At 38.6% G+C, this 23,490-nt stretch overlaps 1 protein-coding gene across 6 annotated transcripts in view; it reads left to right on the top strand.

Moving 5' to 3' along the window:
- The window catches only part of MCU (mitochondrial calcium uniporter), a 209,351-nt gene extending 188,604 nt beyond the window's left edge, over positions 1–20,747 (top strand). For all 6 annotated transcript variants that reach the window (XM_015147404.2, XM_077946636.1, XM_015147407.3 and 3 more), the window contains 4 exons: positions 4,547–4,707; positions 6,881–7,084; positions 17,346–17,462; positions 18,812–20,747. In XM_015147404.2, coding sequence (XP_015002890.1) covers positions 4,547–4,707; positions 6,881–7,084; positions 17,346–17,462; positions 18,812–18,889 — 560 coding nt within the window. In that variant the 3' untranslated portion in view covers positions 18,890–20,747. The remainder of the gene's footprint in view (positions 1–4,546; positions 4,708–6,880; positions 7,085–17,345; positions 17,463–18,811) is intronic.
- Positions 20,748–23,490: the final 2,743 nt, after the last annotated feature.

The raw sequence follows: 23,490 nt of genomic DNA, 5'->3' as shown, positions 1-23,490 counted from the left end.
CAATGTAAACTTACAATGTAAATAAATACAGTATAGCACTATAAATTTATTTTCCCTTTATGATTGTAATGTTTTCTTTTCTCTAGCTTACTTTACTGTAAGAATACAGTATATAATACATATATAAAACATTTGTTAATTATGTTATTGGTAAGGCTTCTGGTCCAGGTAGGCTATTAGTAGTTAAGTTTTTGAGGTTTCAAAAGTTGTAGGGGGGTGGTGCCCCAACCTCGCCCCCCAACCACATTGTTCAAGAGTCAACTGTAGTAAGGCATTATCGAATCAGATTTTATGAACTTGGAATAATTAAACATGTAGACCAGGGACAGTTAGCCATATATCAGCTATGCTAATGTGTTTTTCTTCTTTATTCCCTGATTCTCAGGCTAGAAGTTCTCTTTAAAATAACAGAAGTACAGGTCCTATTTTACTGAGGTGTGTTTTTGTGTGAATTGCCTAGAGAGTTCATCTGTTTAGATTTTCTATTGGTAACATTCCGAAAGTTCACTAATATATTCCTATTAAGTATAACAATCAGGAAAGTTAAGATGTGAGTTTCCATATATTATGTTGTCAAAAACTAAAGGTATTTTAATCAATTAATAAATACCAACCATTTCTGTAATAACTGTATTTTTTAAACAGAAATGAATGTTTAGTTTTTTAAATAAAGCTTTTCTCAAATTGAATAAGAAAAGGTAGAAATTGAAAAAACAGGGGATTGTATTTGATTCCCTGGTGATTTGGCAGCCTAAAACAACCCATTGCTTTATCTGTATCCAGGAACTGTGGAGTATCTACCTTGCTTTTCTAGAAGTAAATTAGGGTATGAAGCTTGCAAGGGTCAAAAATCTGTAATTCATGGAAATAATCGTAAATTGAAGTGTGGACTTTAGTAACTCAGTAGCAGCATTGGTGTAGAATTTCAAAAGACCTTTTTAACGTTTAGATACACACATCATAGCTCTCTTAGTTCTGTTATTCTATAGTGAGATTATGCCATCAGATACCATCTCTCACAGAAACTCAATATGATTTTAAATCCATAAACACTTTGTTTTCCTTGATCTTAACTTTAATTATTTTTTTGAGACAGGGTCTCACTCTGTCACCCAGGCTGGAGTGCAGTGGCGTGATCACAGCTCATTGCAGCCATGACCTCCCAGGCTCAAGCAGATCCTCCCACCTCAGCATCCCAAGTAGCTAGGACTACAAGCACACGCCACCATGCCTGGCAAAATTTTTTTTTTTGTAGAGATGAGGTTTCCCTATGTTGCCCAGGCTGTGTTTTCCCTCTTTTTTTTTTTCTTTTCTTTTCTTTTTTTGAGATGGAGTCTTGCTCTGTTGCCCAGGCTAGAGTGCAGTGGTGCAATCTCGGCTCACTGCAAGCTCTGCCTCCCGGGTTCATGCTATTCTCCTGCCTCAGCTTCCCAAGTAGCTGGGACTACAGGTGCCCGCCACCATGCCCAGCTAATTTTTTTGTATTTTTAATAGAGATGGGGTTTCACCATGTTAGCCAGGATGGTCTCGATCTCCCGACCTCGTGATCCGCCCTCCTTGGCCTCCCAAAGTGCTGGGATTACCGGCATGAGCAACTGCGCCTGGCCTTTCCCTGGTTTTTAAACATAGTAAAGAAAATCTTTTTTTCTCCTTTTGATAAAATGCAAAGTAGGCTCAAATTTTGTTTCTACCTTGTGTCTTTCTGTCCCTGGTTGAGGAAGGTATTGCTGGCATCCAAGGTACCACCACTCTTTTTCAGCTGACTACAGTAAGAGAGTGGTTTGAAATTCTGTATTTAAGAGGGATGCCATTCATTGAATAAGCATGTTCCTTTGCCCTGTGTTGCAACGCTTTAGTGGAAGGGCTAAATGGAGGAAAGAGATAGAAGGCACTAGGTTTAGGATGTTTAAGAGGAATAATACTAGAGTTTCTTTGTGTTTTTTTGTTTTTTGTTTCGTTTTGAGGCTGGGGTATAGTGGCGCAATCTCGACTCACTGCCACCTCCACCTCCTGGGTTCAAGCGAGTCTCCTGCCTCAGCCTCCCCAGTAGCTGGGATTACAGGCGTGCACCACCATGCCCAGCTAATTTTTGTATTTTTAGTAGAGATAAAATTTCATCATGTTGGCCATACTGGTCTAAAACTCCTGACCTCGTGATTTGCCCACCTTGGCCTCCCAAAGTGCTGGGATTACAGGTCGTGCCCAGCCAATACTATAGTTTTATATATACATGGAGAAGATGGAACAAATCTGCTTTATCTAATAAAATAGTTCATGAAAGGGGACTGAACTTGCAGAAGAAATTTAATATTGGTATAGTAGAAGCACTGTAATGTAGCCACAGGCCTAGAAATCAGGAGACGTGGACTCTACCCCTTACTGTGCCATTTTGGACAAGTTACTTCAGCCTCCTAGAGTGCAGTTTCTTCTTCTGGTAACTTTAAGGCTATATGCAAATGTGAGCAGCAGCTTTGGTACAAGGAAGACACTGTTGACATAGATGACTTCTGGAACTCAAAGTGCTCTTCCTTTTATGTTCCCATTAATTCAGCACACATTTACTGAGGCATACAAGATACCCAGCTAGGTGCTATATCCCGTTTTACTATATCGGCTCTTCTCTAATCCAGTTTGCTACCTTCTTTTGAATTTTTTCATTGATCGAACTTCTATAATAACTGTACTAAAGGACATCCTTAAAGAATGTTCGAAATACATGGTTAATTCTGACTGTGGCTTGTTTTGTTTAGAAGAGTGCTACCCTTATGCTGTACCTAACATTGAAAGCTAGTAAGAATCTAAAAAAAAAAGTGCTTTAAAAAAAAAATGGACAGCTTTAGTCAGCAGAGTTTTTATTTGATTCTGAAAACATAATTTTTAGATTTCTAGAAATACATGCTACTCATAGTAGAGGATATTGAATGAAAGAACTTAATCTTTCACCCTTTCAGTTGTTCTCATAACTTCATACCCTTTAGACCATGATACTGAGGCTCCTACAGCTATTCTCTGTCTTTCCTCATCAGGAATGAATAAAAGTTGGTATACTAGGGAGAAGAAGAATGAGAGTTAAGATTATTAGAATGGGCCAGGCACAGTGGCTCACGCCTGTAATCCCAGCATTTTGGGGGGTTGAGGTGGGTGGATCACGAGGTCAGGAGATAGAGACCATCCTGGCTAACACGGTGAAATCTCGTCTCTACCAAAAATTACAAAAAATTAGCCCGGCATGGTGGCAGACACCTGTAGTCCCAGCTACTACTCAGGAGGCTGAGGCAGGAGAATGGCGTGAACCTGGGAGGCAGAGCTTGCAGTGAGCGAGATTGCACAACTGCACTCCAGCCTGGGTGACAGAGCGAGACTCCGTCTCAAAAAAAAAAAAAAAAAAAAAAGATTATTAGGATGATGGCATTTTTATTTATGCCTTTGTATTTGCAAATTTGAAATACTATATATTTTTCCCTTAGGACTTACTAAGGGGAAAAAAATCAATTAAAATGGCAGGACTACAGATAAATTATAGTCACCATTTTAATAAGCATAATAATCAGATTGATTCTAAACCTCTCTACTAGTTTTTAACAGTTGCTTTAATTTTGTCTTTATCTAATGAAGATCATTATTATTTGTATTATTTTTCTTAATGTTAATCATACCCTCATTTGTAGCATTTAGACTTCCAAGAATATAATGGTAGGTATTTGTTTCAAATTTTTTTAGTTACCCAAATACGAATTTACTTTTTTTTTTTTTTTTTTTTTGAGGCGGAGTCTTGCTCTGTCTCCCAGGCTGGAGTGCAGTGGTGCAATCTCGGCTCACTGCAAGCTCTGCCTCCCGGGTTCACGCATTTCCCTACCTCAGCCTCCTAAGTAGCTGGGTCTACAGGCGCCCGCCACCACACCCAGCTGATTTTTTGTATTTTTTTTTTTTTTTTTAGTAGAGACGGGGTTTCACTGTGTTGACCAAGATGGTCTTGATTCCCTGACCTCGTGATCATTTGCCTGCCTTGGCCTCCCAAAGTGCTGGGATTACAGGCGTGAGCCACCGGGCCCAGCCATGAATTAACTTTTTACACTTGTGGACAACTTTTTTGTTTTAACAAAAACTATAGGCTGGGCATGGTGGCTTACGCCTGTTACACCAGCACTTTGGGAGGCCAAGGCAGGCAAATCGCTTGAGCCCGGGAGTTTGAGACCAGCCTGGGCAACATGGTGAAAACTTGTCTGTACAAAAAATACAAAAATTAGCCAGGCTTGTGGCTGGTGTGCACCTGTAGTCCCAGCTATTCAGGAAGCTAACCTCAGAGGATTACTTGAGCCCTGGAGGTAGGGGCTGCAGTGAGCCAAGATCACACCACTACACTCCAGCCTGGGTGATAGAGTAAGACATTGTCTCAAAAAAAAAAAAAAGAGAACTATTACTTTCCTTCAGTTTAACACGGAAGGCGAGATACCTATAATGGATCAGTCTGCCTCATGTGATAGTCCTAGGAATAGTAATCATTTAAGGCATACATTTTTTAAAAAATGTAACTCCTTTGTTTCAGACCTCTTAAGTCATGAAAATGCAGCAACGCTGAATGATGTAAAGACGTTGGTCCAGCAGCTATACACCACACTGTGCATTGAGCAGCACCAGTTAAACAAGGAAAGGGAGCTTATTGAAAGACTAGAGGATCTCAAAGAGCAGCTGGCTCCCCTGGAAAAGGTAAAACTTCAAATCTCAGGTTTTTCACCTTACCTGTGTTTTTTCCAGAGCATATATGTTTCTGTTTTTTCTTGTAAGTTTTATGCAGTTGAGTCATGTCAATCAAATTAGTTCTTTAGTTTATGGGACTGAACCATAAAAAAGTTTAAGTCAAAGCTGAGAAAGGGCTGAAAAAGGAATTGTTTGGAGCCTTGATAATGGACTTAAGAGCTTTCAGTTCTGAATGTACTGCCCTTAACCAGATTTACCACCTTTAAAATTAAGATCAGAATAATTGCTGATCAGGAAAGGCTCTTGAGTATAGTGGATAATGATTTTAGCCAAGTTAAGAAGGAATATTACAGTTGGCCCTCTGTTATCTGTAGGTTCTACATTCGCAGATTTAACCAACCTCAGATAGAAGATATTTGGTAGGGGGTGAGGGGACAATAAAACATAACAAGGCTGGGCATGGTGGCTCACACCTGTAATCCCAACGCTTTGGGAGGCCAAGGCAGGCCGATCACCTGAGGTCAGGAGTTTGAGACCAGCCTGCCCAACATGGCAAAACTCCATCTCTACTAAAAATATAAAAATTATCCGGGCGTCATGGCATCATTTGCCTATAGTCCCAGCTACTCAGGAGGTTGAGGCACAAGAATCACTTGAACCCAGGAGGCAGAGGTTGCAGGGAGCCAAAATTGCACTACTGCACTCTAGCCTGGACGACAGAGCAAGACTCTGTCTCAAAAACAAACAAAACAACAACAACAAAAAAGAATACAAATTTTAAAAATCAATACAATAACTACATAGCATTTACATTGTATTATAAGTAACTAGAGATGATTTAAAGCATATGGGAATATATGTATAGGTTATATGCAGATACCATCCCATTTTATATAAGGGACTTTAACATTTATGTATTTTGATATCTTGGTTTGGGGGGTATCCTGGAACCAATTCACCACAGATACCTAGGGACAACTGTATATAGACTATTATGCAACTATTAAAGGGACTATATAGATTTTATTTGCCATAGAAACCAAATTATAAAATAGTATGCATACTATGATCCAGTTTTTAAATGTATTATGTATATACCTATACGCATTTATATATATACATACACAAAGAAATCAGAAGGAATACGTTCCAAAATGCTAGTACAGTAGTCGGGTTATGACTGATTTTTCTTTACACGTTTCTGAATGTTTACAATGAATATATGTTACCTTTATTTTTTCTATGATATTTCAATTTTAAGAAATCAGATTGTAAGGAGTAAGGAAGGGAACAAAGACTCTTAGTCGTTTGCATTTTCTGATTCCTGAAAAAGAATTTTCATCGTTTATAGAATATTTACTATGTTTCGTGAATTGTGCTAGTATTTTACCTATATTTTCTTATTTAGTCTTCGGAACAACTCTTTAATGAAGTTAATGGTGATTTGCAGATCAAGGCTCTGAATTGAGCTGCTTTAAATCCAGAGTCCGTGTTCTGTCCCTAGTATATCACTGGAGTTAAAACTGAGAATAGATTAAATCGTGTATGCAACAGTGAAAGAATATAGGTATGTGTGCATTTCCCTCTTTCAGAGAAGATAATCTTGTGATTGGATGAAGACCTGTTAGTTTTATTCATGCCCATATTTTCACCCACTTCTAGGGTGAAACATAAAATACAAATGCCCTAAATAGTAGTTATACTTACATGTATATATATATTTTTCAAGGCGGTTTCATTCATTCACCCAGGCTGGAGTGCAGTGGTATGATCTTGACTCACTGCATCCTCCAGTTCCTGGGCTCAAGCGATTCACCCACCTCAGCCTCCCGATAGCTGGGACTACAGGGATGTGCCACCATGCCCTGCTAATTTTTGTATTTTTTGTAGAGATGGGATTTCGCCATGTTGCCCAGGCTGGTCTTGAACTCCTGGGCTCAAGCAAGCTGCCCACCTTGACCTACCAAAATGCTGGGATTACAGATGTGAGGCACTGCATCTGGCCTAAGATATTTTATTCAGTGAAAACTGCAGATACTATTTAGGAAGACAAGCTATATTTACTAGAACTGAGACTTGTGTCTTGATTATGAGCCCTGTTTCTTTAGTGAACATAGAACAGTTTAAACCTTTTTAAATTGGTGTTATGTCAAAATGCCTTACAATTATGTGTGCCCAATAGGTACGAATTGAGATTAGCAGAAAAGCTGAGAAGAGGACCACTTTGGTGCTATGGGGTGGCCTTGCCTACATGGCCACACAGTTTGGCATTTTGGCCCGGCTTACCTGGTGGGAATATTCCTGGGACATCATGGAGCCAGTAACATACTTCATCACTTATGGAAGTGCCATGGCAATGTATGCATATTTTGTAATGACACGCCAGGTAAGAATTCCTCTTCAAGTAACTTTTTATGAGCTAGTAATAAAGTTTTAATTTTCAAAAGAGTTTTCTCTTTTTTCTCATTTTCTAATGCCAGTTTTCTTTAAGTACTCATCCTTTACACACATACACACACGTGTGCCACTTGTGTATTAGGCAATATTCCAAGCAAGTGCTATAGATTGAGAGGTAGATAAAAGACATGGATGACAGTTGCGTCTCATATTTAATATGGCTGCTGTTGAACATATGCATTTTCTTTCTGTTGTTAGATCAGTGGTCACAACCTATTTGTGTTTGAGAAAATGACAGCACAAGAATGTTATTTAACCTATCTTGGCCTTCCAAATGTGTCTAATAGAGAAGAAAGTAAACTGTTTTATGTCCTACAATTGCTTGCTCAGACTTCTTAGCACCTAGTGGCATGTCTGGCTCATACTAGTCACTGTGAACAGAACTGAACAGTCACATCATTCTTATCTGATCACAGCTCTGGGCATGGCTTGCATCTGTCTGTGACATTTCTCTCTCTGTCTCTCTCTCTGTGTGTGTGTGTGTGTGTGTGTGTGTGTGTGTGTGTGTGTGTGTGTATCTTTAGCGCTTGCTCTCTTGTGCTCTCTCTCTCTTCTCTCTCATTTACACACACTTTTAATGGCTTCTTTTTATCTACTGATTTAAGTCCAAACTCCTTAGCCTGGGTATTTATAACAGGTTGCTATCTGTCCTTTTCAGATGTCTCTCAACTCCTCTGTGTATGTTCTAAACAAGCCAAATTCTATTCTCTATTCCCCACAGTGACCTGAGTTTTCCACCCTTTTGTTCCTTCCTTCACATCATTCTTTCAACTGGGAAAGTTCTCCCTGTTGATCTCTACCTGTCATCTTTCAAGGTTTACTTAAATGTTTATCTTTCATGAACCTTTGACCAATTCCTTGTAGCTAACTTTGATCTCTCCCTCTTCTAAATTCCTATAACATATTGTGCCCCTCATTTTACTCATCCCATGTGCTCCCTTTTATTGTAATTATTATATGCTTTCTTTTTCTCTGTGCTAGACTGTAGTATCTTTTTTTTTTTTTGGAGATGGAGTCTGTCACCCAGGCTGGAGCACAGCGGCACGATTTCTGCTCACTGCAAGCTCCTCTGCCTCCTGGGTTCACGCCATTCTCCTGCCTCAGCCTCCTGAGAAGCTGGGACTACAGGCGCCTGCCACCAAGCCTAGCTAATTTTTTTATATTTTTACTAGAGATGGGGTTTCATCGTGTTCAACAGGATGGTCTCGATCTCCTGACCTCGTGACCCGCCCGCCTCAGCCTCCCAAAGTGCTGGGATTATAGGCGTGAGCCACCGCACCCAGCCTAGACTGTAATATCTCTTGAGGCTAAGCATTTGGTTTTATTCAGTTTTTATTTCTAAGATCTTATTTCTAAGACTTAAGTCTTAAAAGTCTAAAAGACTTAGACTTAAGTCTTTTAGATAAAAGGCACATGTTACACAGTGATTTATATCTACATTCCCTTAGGCACTGTGTAACATGTGCCTTACATCTAAAATACTAAATGAACTGAACATATCAAATAAATGACACAATGCTTTGGGAGGCCAAGGCAGGAGGATCACTTGAAGCTAGGAGTTTGCAACATAGCAAGACCCTGTCTCTACCAAAAAACAATTTTTTTAATTAGCCAGGTGTGGTGGCATATGCCTATAGTCCTAGCTACTTGAGAGGCTGAGGCAGGAGGATCACTTGAGGCCAGGAGTTTGAGGTTACAGTGAGCTGTGATCATGCCCCTGTACTCCAGTGACAGTGCAAGACCCTGTGTCATAAGTAAATAGATATATAACAGCCATGTTTTCAGCCAAACACTAATTTTTTCCAGTTATACCTTAAATCTAATGATCACCCTTGATATATCTCTTGCTGATTAATTGGGTACAAAATGGTGGTATTTCCTTGTGGAATTTGCAGTTCCTTGATTACTGAAGAGGTAAAGCATTCTTTCCACTGTGAGATACCCATACCTTTTGCTTGGTCATTACTGTTAAGTACCTTTTGCTAAGCCTTATTATGTGTTAAGCATTTTACATCTAGTAACATAAGTACATATATTCATATATTTAACCTCAACCGTGTAAGTATTTATATATCCCCATTCCATAGATGAGGAAACTGAGTCTCCAAGAGGTTAAGTAATCTGCCCAAACATTATATCTAGTTCACTGTAGGACAAGGAATTGAACCCAGATTAGTGTGACTCTGTAGGCTGCTCACTTTCTACTCAATTATACTGCCTTCCGTTTAGTTCATTTATGAGGAGTAACTTTTGAAAACTATAATTAGAATAGAAATAAAAATATATTGGGGAAATAATTACTGCTTACAAAAAGCTGTTTTGTAAATGTTTTCTGTATTAGACTTGAATACAGTGTTACCACTTTCTCCCTTTTCATGCTGCTATAGAATCTTTAATGCCTTACCTGTCCTGCTAGTTAAATGCTCCATTCTGTGATTCCCAAAATAGTCTTGCTGCCCTCAAGTGACAAGTTGCAAAATAGCAGTAGTAAACAATTTAGTCACTATTCACTTATGAATAGGAAAACAGTGACCAAATAAAATGTAGTTTTCACATTAAATATTTTTACTAACATATCCATCTTAATACCCCGAAGCAAATGCCTGTTCAGTGGCATTTAAACTCTTCTAAACTGCTGTTACTATGAGTTGCTGTACTTGTTAGCAATCTAAATATATGCCAATAATATGTTAAGTTCCAAAGAATCTTTCTAAGATGGCAAGCTCCTTGAAATCATAAAATCAAATGGAATATTGAGTATTGTTGATTAATATTTCAGTAGAACCTGAGTACTGATTTCTACTATGTAGAAAAGGAGCTGGGCAGTAAGACTTGCCTGTGGGAGCTGTGTCATCGTGCACATGGGCCAGCCGCCCCACTATCTGGCCCATGCCTTTTCAATGAAGGGGATGATATTGCCTCATGGGAGTGAGCATTGATTCTTGGGGAGTAAAAACATTTTACATATTACAATGCATAAACAGATAAACAGTATATTAAACCTCCTTTGGGAAGTAGGAGTAATCAGGAAAAAATGCCTTAAAAGGCTACTTAGGGGGGCAATAATGAAAAAAGTGTTCATAAATAGTGACCTAGCCTTTAATACCCTTTACCTCCTCAATTCCAATAACCATCATTTATATTGTATTCCAGCAAACCACTTCAATGGCTGTTCAGGGCCTTCTTTCCTAGAACTGTCCCACTTATAATATAAATTAGTATGTTAATTTCTGATAATTTATTTTCTTTCTAGACCTTTTATTCACTCACTCACTCCTTTGACCTCATCCAGACCTCTAAGCTACTGGCATCTTTCTCTTAACTTTTTACTATCACCTTCCTCCTGTATCACTTCCTTTTCTGTCCGATTTAAACTGCGTTGTCATTCTCTTTTTAGTATCCTACCATCCCTGCCCTTTTGTCTTTCTACAGTATGTACTCCATAAACTCCTAATATTGGATTAATCTAGTCCTTTATCCTATCTATGTCTAGGCTATTAAATATTGCTAGAGAAAAATCATGTCATAGTGTAGAACGGGCCACTGCTTGTGTTTCTAATCACGTTTTCTTCCCTCATATCCCCATAGTAGTTATTCTAAGACTTCACATCAAGATCCCCATCCCACCCTTAACCTTACCTCCTACTTCTCCTAGAAAATTGAAATTAACAGATAGAAGCTTTCTAATTCTTAAGACTGTAAATGCAACTATATCTGTACCGAATTTTACACTATTTCCATCAAATTCCAAGAAGAGGTGGCATTTTCCTATTTAGGGCTAGCCCCTCCACATGTTCTTAGTCCCGTTCCTTCCTCCTAGTATCTTATTCCAATTTATTTTTTGTATTCCCTGTGTTTTCAACCTCTCCCTCCGACTTTCTTTCCTAATGAAATTATCTGCATCTTTTCTCACTTACTATCAAATCACAATTTTTTTTTTTTTTTGAGACAGGGTTTTACTCTGTCTCTTAGGCTTGAATGCAGTGGCATAATCACAGCTCACTGAAGCATCTACCTCCCAGACCCAAGCAATTCTCCCACATCAGCCTCATGAGTACCTGAGATTGTAGGCATGTTCCACCATCCCCAGCTAATTTTTAAAAATTTTTCGTAGACAGGGTTTCCCTACGTTGCCCAGGCTGGTCTCGAACTCCTGAGCTCAAGTGATCCTGCACCTCAGCCTCGCAAAATGCTAGGATTACAGGCATGAGCCACTGCACCCAGCCCAAATCACAGAAATTTTAGAAGAGTCTAGTACATAGTTGCTCAGTAAATGCTGGTTGCCCAAAAGAGGAAGCACAGAATAGATTTGAATAAACTTAATTAGTGTGTATATTTACATCCTAAGGGAACATAGGTGAATAGCCTAGTAACAGCATGTTAGATGAATGTAGAGGGCTTTCCCTCAAGTTCTTAATCCACTAATTATCCCTTCAGTCGATTCAGACCTCGATTTTATTCATTTTAAAAAGGTTTCCACAAACACTTTAGCTATCAGTCTTCCAGTATCTATTATCTGTCATCATCAATAATTAAATATTTACTCTGTTTCTAGTTGTAGCATACTAGGCAATCAACCAGTCCTTCCACTAAGAAAAGTTAGAATTGTTAGACAAAACAATACACATCTGCTTGAAGATACTAGAGAACTAACAAAATAGCAAAAATTGCTAGGTGAGGGTCTAAATAAGAAGAGTTCCAGGAAGATGAGACTAGTATTTAGGTGTGCTTTTTCCTCTGGTAATTTATGCTAATTGAGGAGGGTATAGTGGAGAGGCCAAGAAGCTGAGCCACACTTGTTAGCCTAGAGGAACCGCAGCCTTAGAGATTGGTGTCTAATGATCACTAGAGTAGGTGAAACAGAAACCGTCTTGCTTTGATTTGGAACCTGTAAAGGCTACCATTGTAGAATAAGGATGAACCTGTTATAGGCTCTCTCAAGTACTGTAGCTCATCTTTCATTCATCTCAATCCTGTAAATTAGATTGAGGTAGTCTTGGAATAATGGTAATCCCCGAGTGCTGATGCTCACAGGTTTAATGCAGAAGCAAACATAAATCATCCCTGGGAGGAGATAACATTATTCTAAACCTTAAATTACTTCTACAAATAATTTTGCTTTTTTATTTTTTTATTTTTATTTTATTTTATTTTTTTAAGACAGGGTCCCACTCTGTTGCCCAGGTTGGAGTGCAGTGGCACAATCATGACTCACTGCAGCCTCAAACTCCCAGGCTCAAGCAGCCCTCCCTCTTAGCTTCCTGAGTAGCTGGGACTACAAGCACGTGCCACCATGCCCAGCTAGGTTTTTTTTGGCATTTTTTGGAAAGCTGTAGTTTCTCCGTGTCACTCTGACTGGTCTCAAACTCCTGGGCTCAAGTGATCTGTCTGCCTCGGCCTCCCAAAGTGCTGGATTACAGGTGTGAGCCACCGTGTCTGGCCAGTTTTGCAAACATTAAATTAGACATACAATAAAAATAAGCAGATACACAAATACCTACAGAAACAATAGACATTACAGACACAAGGACTCCAGATATTGGTATTATCAGACATAGCCTTTAAAATAAATATACTTACTATATTCAGGGAGATAAACAACAAGGTTGAGAATATTGGCAGATAACTTGATTTTTTTTTTTTAAAGAACCCATTGAAAAATTTTAGAAATGAAATATAATGGATGAGTTTAATAGTAGATTAGACGTGACCTTGAGTGAGGCACAAGAAACTATTCAAAATGAAGTGTGCAGATACAGAAAGATGTAAAATATAGGAAAGGATAAGAGACACAGGACACAGTGGAAAGGCCTAATATATATTTAATTTTATTGGAGTCTCGGAGAAGAGAGAGAGGATGGGAAGAAACAATATTTAAATAAAGAGTATAGGCTGAGAATTTTCCAAAATGATGAAAGACATCCATTTACAGATTTAAGAATTCCAACCAATATCAACCAATATAAAAACTGGGCGCAGTGGCTCACGCCTGTAATCCCAGCACTTTGGGAGCCCGAGGTGGGCAGATCACTTGAAGCCAGGGGTTTGAGACCAGCCTGGCCAACATGGTGAAACCCCTTCTCTACTAAAAATACAAAAATTAGCTGGGCATGTTGGCGCACATCTCTAATCCCAGCTACTCAGGAGGCTGAGGCATGAGGATCAGTTGAACCTGAGAGACAGAGGTTGCAGTGAACTGAGATCACACCACTGCACTCCAGCCTGGATGATAGAGCGAGACTCTGTATCAAAAAAATAAAATAAAAATAAAAAAGGAAATTTCCATTGAGACATATCCGTAGTAAAACTTCAAAAGCCAAAGCCAAATGGAAAAATCTTAAAAGCAGCCAAAGAGAGAAAAAGTTTGCCTTCAAAGGAGTCCCTGTTAGACTGAATGCTGACTTCTCAGTAGCAGCAGTGAAAGCCAATGGGATAGTATCTTCAATTTTTAGAAAGAAAATAACTGTCATCTTATAATTCTATACTCAGCAAAAAATATCTTTCCAAAATAAAGACATTTGCAGACAAACAGAATTTGTCACCATCAGATCTGCACTGAAGGAGATACTAACAGATGTTCTTTGGGCAGAAGAAAGATTATCACACATGAAAAGTCAGAAAAGCAGAAAGGAATAAAGAGCAACAAAAATGGTAAACCTGTGAGTGATGAGTCTAAACAAATATTAAATATATAAAACCATTATAATAAACTCTTAAGGAATTTAAGATATAGAGAGAATTAAAATATGCAACAACAGGCCGGGCTCATGCCTGTAATCCCAGCACTTTGGGAGGCTGAGGCAGGCAGATCATTTGAGGTCAGGAGTTTGAGACCAGCCTGGCCAACATGGCGAAACCCCGTCTTTACTAAAAATACAAAAAATTCAGCTGGGCACGGTGGCACACACCTGTAACCCCAACTACTGGGGAGACTGAGGCATGAGACTTGCTTGAACCCAGGAGGTGCAGGTTGCAGTGAGCTGGGATCGCGCCATTGCACTCCAGCCTGGGTGACAGAGTGAGACTCTGTCTCAAAAATAAATAAATAAATAAATAAATAAATAAATAAATAAATAAATAAGATTAAATATGCAACAACAATGACATATATGTCTGGAGCAGGTAAATAGACTTAAAATGTTCTAATATTCCTTCATTGTCTGGGAATAAGGTAGAAGTACCACTCCTGTTCACCTTTGAAGAGGAGGCCCTAGCCAGTGCAGAAGGCAAGAACAGAATATGGAAGATACAAGGATTGGAAAGAAAGAAAACTGACACTTAGAGATTTTGTACATGAAAAAATACAGAAGAAATGTACAGATAATTGGTTAGGATCCGTAAGTGAGTTTCATAAGGTTATTGGATACAAGGTCAATGTATGTAAATCAATTGCATATCTATATGCTAGCAACAAACGGTTAGAAAATGAAAATATTTTAAAGCTGCACCTTAAAATTACTTTTAAAAATACATAGACCACATGTAGAAGGCAAAGAAGGGGGGAAAACCCTAGAAATATATTGTATAAAAAATGGATAAGACTCTATCCAAACATGTCAATTCTACCCAACTGATCCATTAGATTCAGTGCAATCCCAGTCAGTCAAAAACCCAACAGATTTGGGGATTGGGGAAGAGATTTGAATAGACTGCTTCTAAAACTGATATGGAAATGTAAAAGACTAAGAAAAGCCAATAAACTCTTGAAGAAAAACTGGGTAAGAGGATTTGCTCTATTAGATATGAAGACTACAGCTTTAGTTATAACACTTCAATGACAGTGGCACAAAGATAGACCTATAGAATAGAAGAGTATAGAAACAGACCCAATGTAAATGAACTTTTGATTTTAAAAAGTGATAGGTCATGCCTGTAATCCCAGCGCTTTGGGAGGCCAAGGTGGGAGAATCAATCACTTGAGGCCAGGAGTTCACGACCAGCATGGACAACATAGTGAGACCCTATTGCTAAAAGAATTTTTTTAATTAGTTGAGTGTGGTGGCGTGCACCTGTAGGTACCAGCTACTCAGGAGGCCAGGGTGAGAGGATTGCATGAGCCAAGGAGTTTGAGGTTGGAGTGAGCTATGATTATACCACTGTACTCCAGCCTTGGTGGCAGAGTGAGACTCAAAAATAAACAAACAAAAAAGATGGCCCTACAAAGAAAGGAGAGTCTTCTTCAATCAATGGTGCTAGGATAATTGAATGCCTATATTAAAAAATGAAATAACCCCATTTTATACTATAAACAAGAATGAATTCCAGGTAAATTATAGATCTAAATGTGATAGGTAATGTAATAAAACTCCTATAAGAGAATATCTTAATGACTATAGAGAATGATTTCTTACACAGAATGAAAAGCACTAACCATACAGGATAAGAATGATAAAGTAAGCCAGGCACTGTGGTGTGTGCCTGTAATCCCAGCTACTTGGGAGGCTGAGATGGGAGGATTGCTTGAACCCAGGAGTTTGAGGCCAGCCAACATAGCAAAATCCCATATCACAAAAGAGAAAGAATGATAAATTAGACTACATTAAATTATTATCTGTTTATTAAAGAACACCATGAAGAAGGTAAACAGGCTAGAAGGAGATACTTGCAGTATGTATAACCTACAAAGGATCTATATCCAGAATATAAAAACAAATTCTACAGATCAGTAAGAAGGTGACAGAATCCACTAGAAAAAATGGCAAGAGATCTGGACAGGCATTTCTAATAAAGGATATGCAAATGGCCAATAATAGATTAAATGAAAAGGCCTCAGCCTCTTAGGGATCAGGAAAATGCTGTGTATCTCCAAGAGAAATGAAAACATACATCCACACAAAAGCTTGTACACAAGTGTTCACAGCAGGATTGTACATAATAGCCCCAACATGGAAACAATCCAAATGCTATCAACTGAGGAATGGATAAATAAAATGTGGCATAACTATTAATGGAATGTTATTTGGCAATAAAAATAAATGAAATACTGATACATGCCACAAATGGATGAACCTTGAAAATGTTATGCTAAGTGAAAGAAGCCAGATACAAAAGGCCATGTATTGTATGATTCCACTTATATGAAATATGTAGAATAGACAAATTATAGAGGCAGAAGATAAATTAGTAGCTGCCTAGAACTGGGAGTTTGGGGGGAAAGGAGAATTGACTGTCACAGGGTATGGAGTTCTTTTTTGGGGTGATGAAAATGTTCTAAAATTGTAGCAATGATTGTACAACTCTGTGACTATATATAAACCATTCAGCATTATACTTTAATTGGGTAAATTGTATAGTGTGTGAGTTATATCTCATTAAAGCTTTTTTTTTTAAATGAGATACTATTTCATACACAGCAGAATGGCTAACATCTTTTAAACCAGCAATATCAAGTATTGGCAAGGATGTGGAATGATGGTACCTCTCATAATCCTGCTGGTAGGAATATAATTGGTACAGCCATTTTGGAAACTGTTTAACATCACTTCTTACATTTGAACACATGCATACCCTGTGATCTAAGATTTTCCACTCCTAGATATATCTCCAGCAGAAGAGATAAATCCAGAAATGCTTTTGGCAGCATTATTAGTAAGAACCAAAACAACCCAAAAGCTTATCAATAGTAGAATGGTTAAATAAACTACGATGAAGTCATACAATATAATATAATGGAAATGAATAGACGGCAGCTACACACAAAAGGTGAATTTCACAAACATAATGTTGAGTGCAAGTAGCCATATAAATATGTACTGTATGACTCCATAAAATTCATAAAACAGGTAACACTAAGTTGTGGAACTTAGGAATACATGCTTAAGGAGGTAAGTTATAAAGAAAGCAAGAAAACAATTACCATAAAAGTCAAGAGACTGATTACTTTGGGGGAAAGAAGTGTGAGTAATTGGAAAGGGGCAAGAGGGAGTTTCTGGATTGTTGGCAGTGGTCTATTTTTATAAAATCTGGTGATGAGTAACATGTTCATTGTGTGTTGATTCATTGTGATGTACATTTTGTGTGTACTGCTCTGTATGTTTCACAGTAGAAATGTTCAGGTAGTAATTAAATACTTAACACAGCACATGTCAGCATACATGTGTATATATGTATTGAATCTAAGCAGCAGTTAGTGACTATTTTGTGAAGATAGTATGCCAAGGACTGATAATTCCATTTCTTCATTTTTTTAGGAGTATGTTTATCCAGAAGCCAGAGACAGACAATACTTATTATTTTTCCATAAAGGAGCCAAAAAGTCACGTTTTGACCTAGAGAAATACAATCAACTCAAGGATGCAATTGCTCAGGTATTACAAAAATTAAAATAAATCCCAGCCCCATCTTGCATGGTTATTATTATTATCCACAGCCACAGTTCTTCAAATGAGTAAACTGAAAGAATGTTCCAACCTTCTTCCTGTATAAATTACTCGTCAGTTGATTACAGTAACTATTTTAGGCATGGACATTTCACTAGAAAGTTTTATAAAAAGCAAGTGAGAAGATGGTGTGTCCGCTCCATCCTGTTAACACCAGCACATTGACATTTTTAGACCTACTTTTACTTTTTTTTTTTTTTCATTTTATTTCTTTGTAGTTGTCTGTTTCTACTTTTCCCTCTGCTTTTTGATTATTTCTATAATAATTGATCTAAGATTTTTCACATAAATGTGTGGTAGCAGTGGGGAAAAGTAAAACCCAGGTAAGAGGGAAAGACTGCTAGAAATCTTTGCCAGGGACAGGTTAGAGGTTATTAAACTAGAAGATACTTGGAAAAGATTGATATATTTTATTTTTCATAAAAGCTACCTCTTTCAAATTTCTGGATGTGCCTTCCTCTCTCTGTTATCTTTGATTTTGGTGAATAAACCCTTATTCTTTTTCTCTGTAGTCTTTGTGACTTAAGAGATTTTTCAGCAATCTCTAGAAGCTTTTCCATCCTCTTTATGTTTAGTTGCCCTTCTCTGCCTTTCCTGTCTCTTCTTGATGATGGGGTTGTGCTTTGAATAGGCTTAATCCATCTTCCTGCTTTGGCCTAAGTGGAGTTCTGTCTTCCTTTACTATGTACGGTGGTTCTAAACTGGAGGGAATACATCAGAATCATCCCTGGATCTGTTAAAAGTACAGATGCTTCAGTCTCACCCTAGGCTTGCTCGTTAGTCCAACTCCTCTGGGGTGAAGTCCAAGCATGTGTGAGTTTTGAAAGTACTACAGTTGACTCCACACGCTGTTTTAAAATTAATTGGCTAAGTAAAAACTTAAACAGATACTGGATAAATAAAATCTTGAGTAGCATGAAGTCCTGGCTCTTAGCCCTTGTGAAAGGGCTTCTCACTGGAGAAACACCATCAAGATGCATGTCTCAGATGCTCTTTACATTCTTAGCCTCTGAGTCCTACCCTGTTGATAGCACTGCTTTTTCTGGAGGCTTTGTTGAGGGCTGAAACTGCCAAGGAAGGTTTCCATTTTGTATTCACCCTTTGTTGTCCTGTGTCGTGAGTTAAAATGCTTTGTTTTTCAAGGCACTCTTATTTTGAGAGTTATTGAGATGATCTCTGACTCATAGTAATGGAGAACAGTTTCCTTTTCTCGGTAGAGAGTAATTTCATTGAAAGCTTCGCTAGCCAGTTTTTCTCACCTTTTGTTTCTATTTTAGGCAGAAATGGACCTTAAGAGACTGAGAGACCCATTACAAGTACATCTGCCTCTCCGACAAATTGGTGAAAAAGACTGATCTGCAAAGAGCCTCTGAATCCCGGCGAAGGAACACCTGTTTGCCTTTTTAATTAAAGCCTTGCAGGTGGAAGCTGGGAGCGATGGGGGATAGAGCGTTTTTACCTTTAATTATAAAACAAAAACAGAAAGGATCTGAGGGAAGAAGGGAATGTTAAAACCTGAGGATCAGGCATTGTGGACTATAAGCTCAAAGGGCTTAGTGAATATTGTCTTAACCAAGTATCTCAGTTTCTGGATGAAAATGATGCAGTTATATAGTAGAGAGATTCATAAAGAGAAAATGATGCTGGAGGTGTTTGTTTCTTGCATCTTTGCAGAGTCAGCAAAACAGTAACACACCAGCACCCCACTCTGCTCCATTTGTTTTTAATTTAACTGTCCCTATTTTTGACATAGGAGTAAATAAATCTACCAGAAAAGCAAATTCTCATGATATGCTAAAATATCATTAGCATTTATTTTAAATTGGACCCAGTCTCTGCAGAGTTACCAGGAATCTCTCCTTCCTGCATCCCTTTACTGACCACCTACCTGTACCTCTTAGCTACACTCATTTTTTCCATTTGATAATTGGAACCAACTTAAAACTGTTTAATAATTGACACTTTAGATTATCTCTTAATACCTTCTTAAATGTCTATATATCCCAGTGCTCTGGATCAGTGTCTAAAAATCATTGGCAACACTGCATGAGGTTGTTGGTTTTGTTTTGTTTTGTTTTTTTATTAGTTAGTCTTTCATAGGAGGAAAAATTGCCCTCCTTTATATACTTATCTATGGATAATCCCCTCTCCCTCCACAACACAAATCAGAGGGAAGGGGGGCATTCAGCTGTACTACCAAATCAGGAAGATGTAAGGTTTACAAATTGGCTAAAAATCATGGCTCTGTAGCCATTTCAACCAGAATAAGTTTATTGCTAATCTGCTTGTGTGACAGCATTCCAGGCCAGCCAGATGGCACTGCCTTGTCTGGAGGCTTTGTTCATCTCGAAGGACACACAATTCCACACTGTTTGTGAGCCCTCCCACCTCCACAACTTCAGTTGTTGTAAATCAAGTGTGTGAATCTCAAAGGGTGCAATTTATCTTTATATAGAAATACATTTCTAGGGCTTCCTTCAGCCCACTCTCTTCACCCTATTTTTTCTTATCTTGAGAGAAAGAGAATTAATCTTATACTTTGTCAAAACATTTTCTACCATATTTCCAGATGACATCTGCGCTTGAAGAGTCAAAGGAATCTGTGTCTAATATCCTGTTTTTAACTGCTGTAGGGGCAGGATGGAAAGGATGATGGGGGCTGCCACACCACTGATTGGCCTTTTCTTTCACGTGATTCATCCTTCCTCATTGTGGCAAGGAGTTTCTCTTTTTCTTCCTCCTTTGGGATCATTGTGTATGAAAAGAAAAACTTTAAATGACAAATCCAGACTCCAGGTGCCTTGCAAAGGTTGAAGGCCAGCCAGGATTGCTGCTGCTGCTACTCCTGCCACCACCCCTTTCATTGGCATGATGGAATGAAAGGATGCATGTCTCCACTTCCTGACCCTCCGCCCACTTCCTTCTCCCTCCACCACCCCCAGTCATCAGCTCCTTCCCTCATTTATTTTTGTTAAGTTGTGTGAATTATTTTTAAACCATTTATCCTGTTTGTGCATAGGGTTTTTAAGAAGAAACAGCACAGTGCAATGAGCAAATCTTTTCGGGGTGTGTGGGAGGCAAGGGAGGGAGGACATGGAGAAAAGTTCTTTAAACAAATAGCAAACTATTGAACATGTGTAAAATCCTGTATCATTTATGAAATATGTATAAAAAGCAATGTACCTCTGGAACAATAAATACTCAATTTTTGAATGATACATCTCATTATTTAAAACAAAACCAGAAAAACTACATTTCCTGTGATTCTAGGTAGTAAGTTTTTACTTCTAAAATTCATTTTTATAAAAATACCATTATCAAATTAAGCTCTCTTCCTTAAGCCCATATTTCAAAAACAGGCGTTTCACTAATTCTTCCTGAACCTAAGATAGTCAGTATTTTCCTAATTTGCCAGAGTCACCAAGAGGTTGAGTGACCTCTACAACCATAAATAAAGTCAGCAGCAGCAGTCTCAGTGAGCCTGAATCCTCATCTCCTGATTGACAGGAAAAATGTCCATGGTATCGGATCACCTGGATTGCCCAGTGTGGGCTCCTGGACTCAAGAATTAATTGTTCAAAGATGCACCAAAATTAAGTATTCATTATTTTCAGAGTTTGTATCAAATTTACAGTTGTAGCCAAACAGGAAATATTACATGCTGCCAAGGTCACCACAAGCATATTTAAAAACTTGTATTAAATATCTGGTTGCTGTAGTGCAGTATGAGGTGCTGTTCAAACAGCCTCTGTAGCTGTGGTCCTGCCTTCTGGCAGCTTACAGCAGCCTAACACAGACAACCCTCACCCACATGTAAGGTGTAAGAATTTAAGGTTTGACAGAGCAGGAGCATCGCCATCTTGGACAAGCACCGCCATTTTAAGTTCCCTTTGATTAAAAACCGCCTAAATCCAGCCCAAAATCATCAGCTTAATGGCTAATGTCAGCATGACCATAAACCACAAATGACACCTTAGACCAGAAACATTCCAACCCTGAGATAAAGCCCCCTCTGACCAGAAACATCCCAGCCCCGAGATAACCTCTCCTCTGAACAGACATTCCAACCCTGCAATAAAATTCTCCTCCACCCAGAAATACTCCGAGCCTGCGATAGGCTCTCCCTCACTAAACCCTGAAGTACCCATAGTCTGTAAGAGAATGCTCCTGATCGAAATCAGCCAGAATATTCTCCAAAATAAACCTGTCTTTGACTATGGAGCCACTTTTTGTGTTTCTTTCTTCTTCAATTCTTACAAGGTTGAAAATATTAAGTCATTTTTTGCATTCAATAAATAGTATCTACATACTGCACACATTCTGTTAAGCTTTGCAGGGTTGTTTTTGTTTTGGTTAGGTTTTTTAAGGAAAATAAAAACATGATTCCTGCCTTTAAGGAGCTTACAATTTAAAGTTTAAAGCAGGAGTGTCCAATCTTTTGGCTTCCCTGAGCCATACTAGAAGAAGAATTGTCTTGGGCCACACATAAAGTACACCAACACTAATGATAACTGATGAGCTAAAACAAAACGCAAAAAAACCTCAATGTTTTAAGAAAGTTTACAAATTTGTGTTGGGCTGCATGCGGCCTGCGAACCATGGGTAGGACAAGCTTAAAGTATAGTGAACCTAACAACAAAGGAAACCTGATTTAAAAATGATCAAAGGAGTTGAACAGTTCTCCAAAAAGATATACAAATGGCCAATAAACACGAAAAGATGCTCAACATCACTAATAATTAAGGAAAGGTAAAACTACCGTGAAATACCACGTCACACCCATTAGAATGGCTATTATCAGAAAAAGCAGAAAATAAAACGGTGGTGAGGAAGCAGAGAAATTGGAACCCTTGGCACTGCTGGTGGGAATGTAAAATGGTTTGTCTCCCATGGAAAACAGTATGGTGGCTCCTCAGAAAGTGGAACAATTACCATATGATCCAGCAATTCCATTTCTGGGCATATGTCCAAAAGAATTGAAAGTAGGGACAAACAGACGTGTACACACATGTTCACAGCAGCAGCATTCACAATAGCCAAAAGGTAGGAGCAATCCGAGTGTCCGCCAACAAATGAATGGATCAACAAAATATGGTGTGTACACACAGCTGATTATTATTCAGCCATACAAGAATGGAATTTGGTCACATGCTGTAATGAGGATGAGCCTTGAAGACACATGCTAAATGAATCGAGCTAGTCACAAAAGGACAATTACTGTATGATTCCACTTATATGAGTAGTCAAATTCATAGAAATACAAAGTAAAATAGTGGCTGCCAGGGATAAGGGAGGGGAGAATGGGAAGTTATTGTTTAATGCATACAGAGTTTCAGTTTGGGAAGATGACAAAGGTCTGGAGGCGGGTGGTGGTGATGGTTGCCCAACAATGTGAATGTACCTAATGCCACTGAACTGTACACTTAAGTGGTTAAAATGATAGATTTTATGTATATTTTACCACAATGGAAATTTTAAAAGCATAGTGGATTAGAGGCAAATAATGATAGCATCAAATCTATTACTGAGTGTAAGTAATGCAGTTTCGCTGAGGGAGCATAGACTTTAGAGGTGGAAAAAGTAAAAGGGTTCTCAGAACATGGTCCCCAGAACAGCAGCATGTCATCTCCTGGAGTTGTTAGAAATGCAAGTTTTCCAGTCCCTCTTGCATCAGAAACTAGGAGTGGATCCAAGTGTTCAACAAACCCTCCTGGTGATTCTGATGAGAACCCTTGATCTAGCCTAACCATTGCTTTAAAGAGAAAGGAACGAAGGCACAGAGATGGCGTCTATGTCACAACTCCTCAGAGCGTCCTGTAGTCAAGTACCAGATGAAGTGACTGGAGGACTGCTGAGCATGGTGACTGGTGAGTAGAAAAGATGTAACCAGGGGTCATGTTAACGCTAATGTGGTATCTTGCTCGTCAGGGTGCAGCGGTAAGCATGTGGTAGACGC

The sequence above is a fragment of the Macaca mulatta genome, chromosome 9, assembly GCF_049350105.2.
Source record: "Macaca mulatta isolate MMU2019108-1 chromosome 9, T2T-MMU8v2.0, whole genome shotgun sequence".
NCBI classification, from domain to species: Eukaryota; Metazoa; Chordata; class Mammalia; order Primates; family Cercopithecidae; genus Macaca; species Macaca mulatta.
The sequence above is the reverse complement of the archived record's forward strand: the minus strand, read 5'-3'. Positions and strand labels throughout refer to the sequence as shown.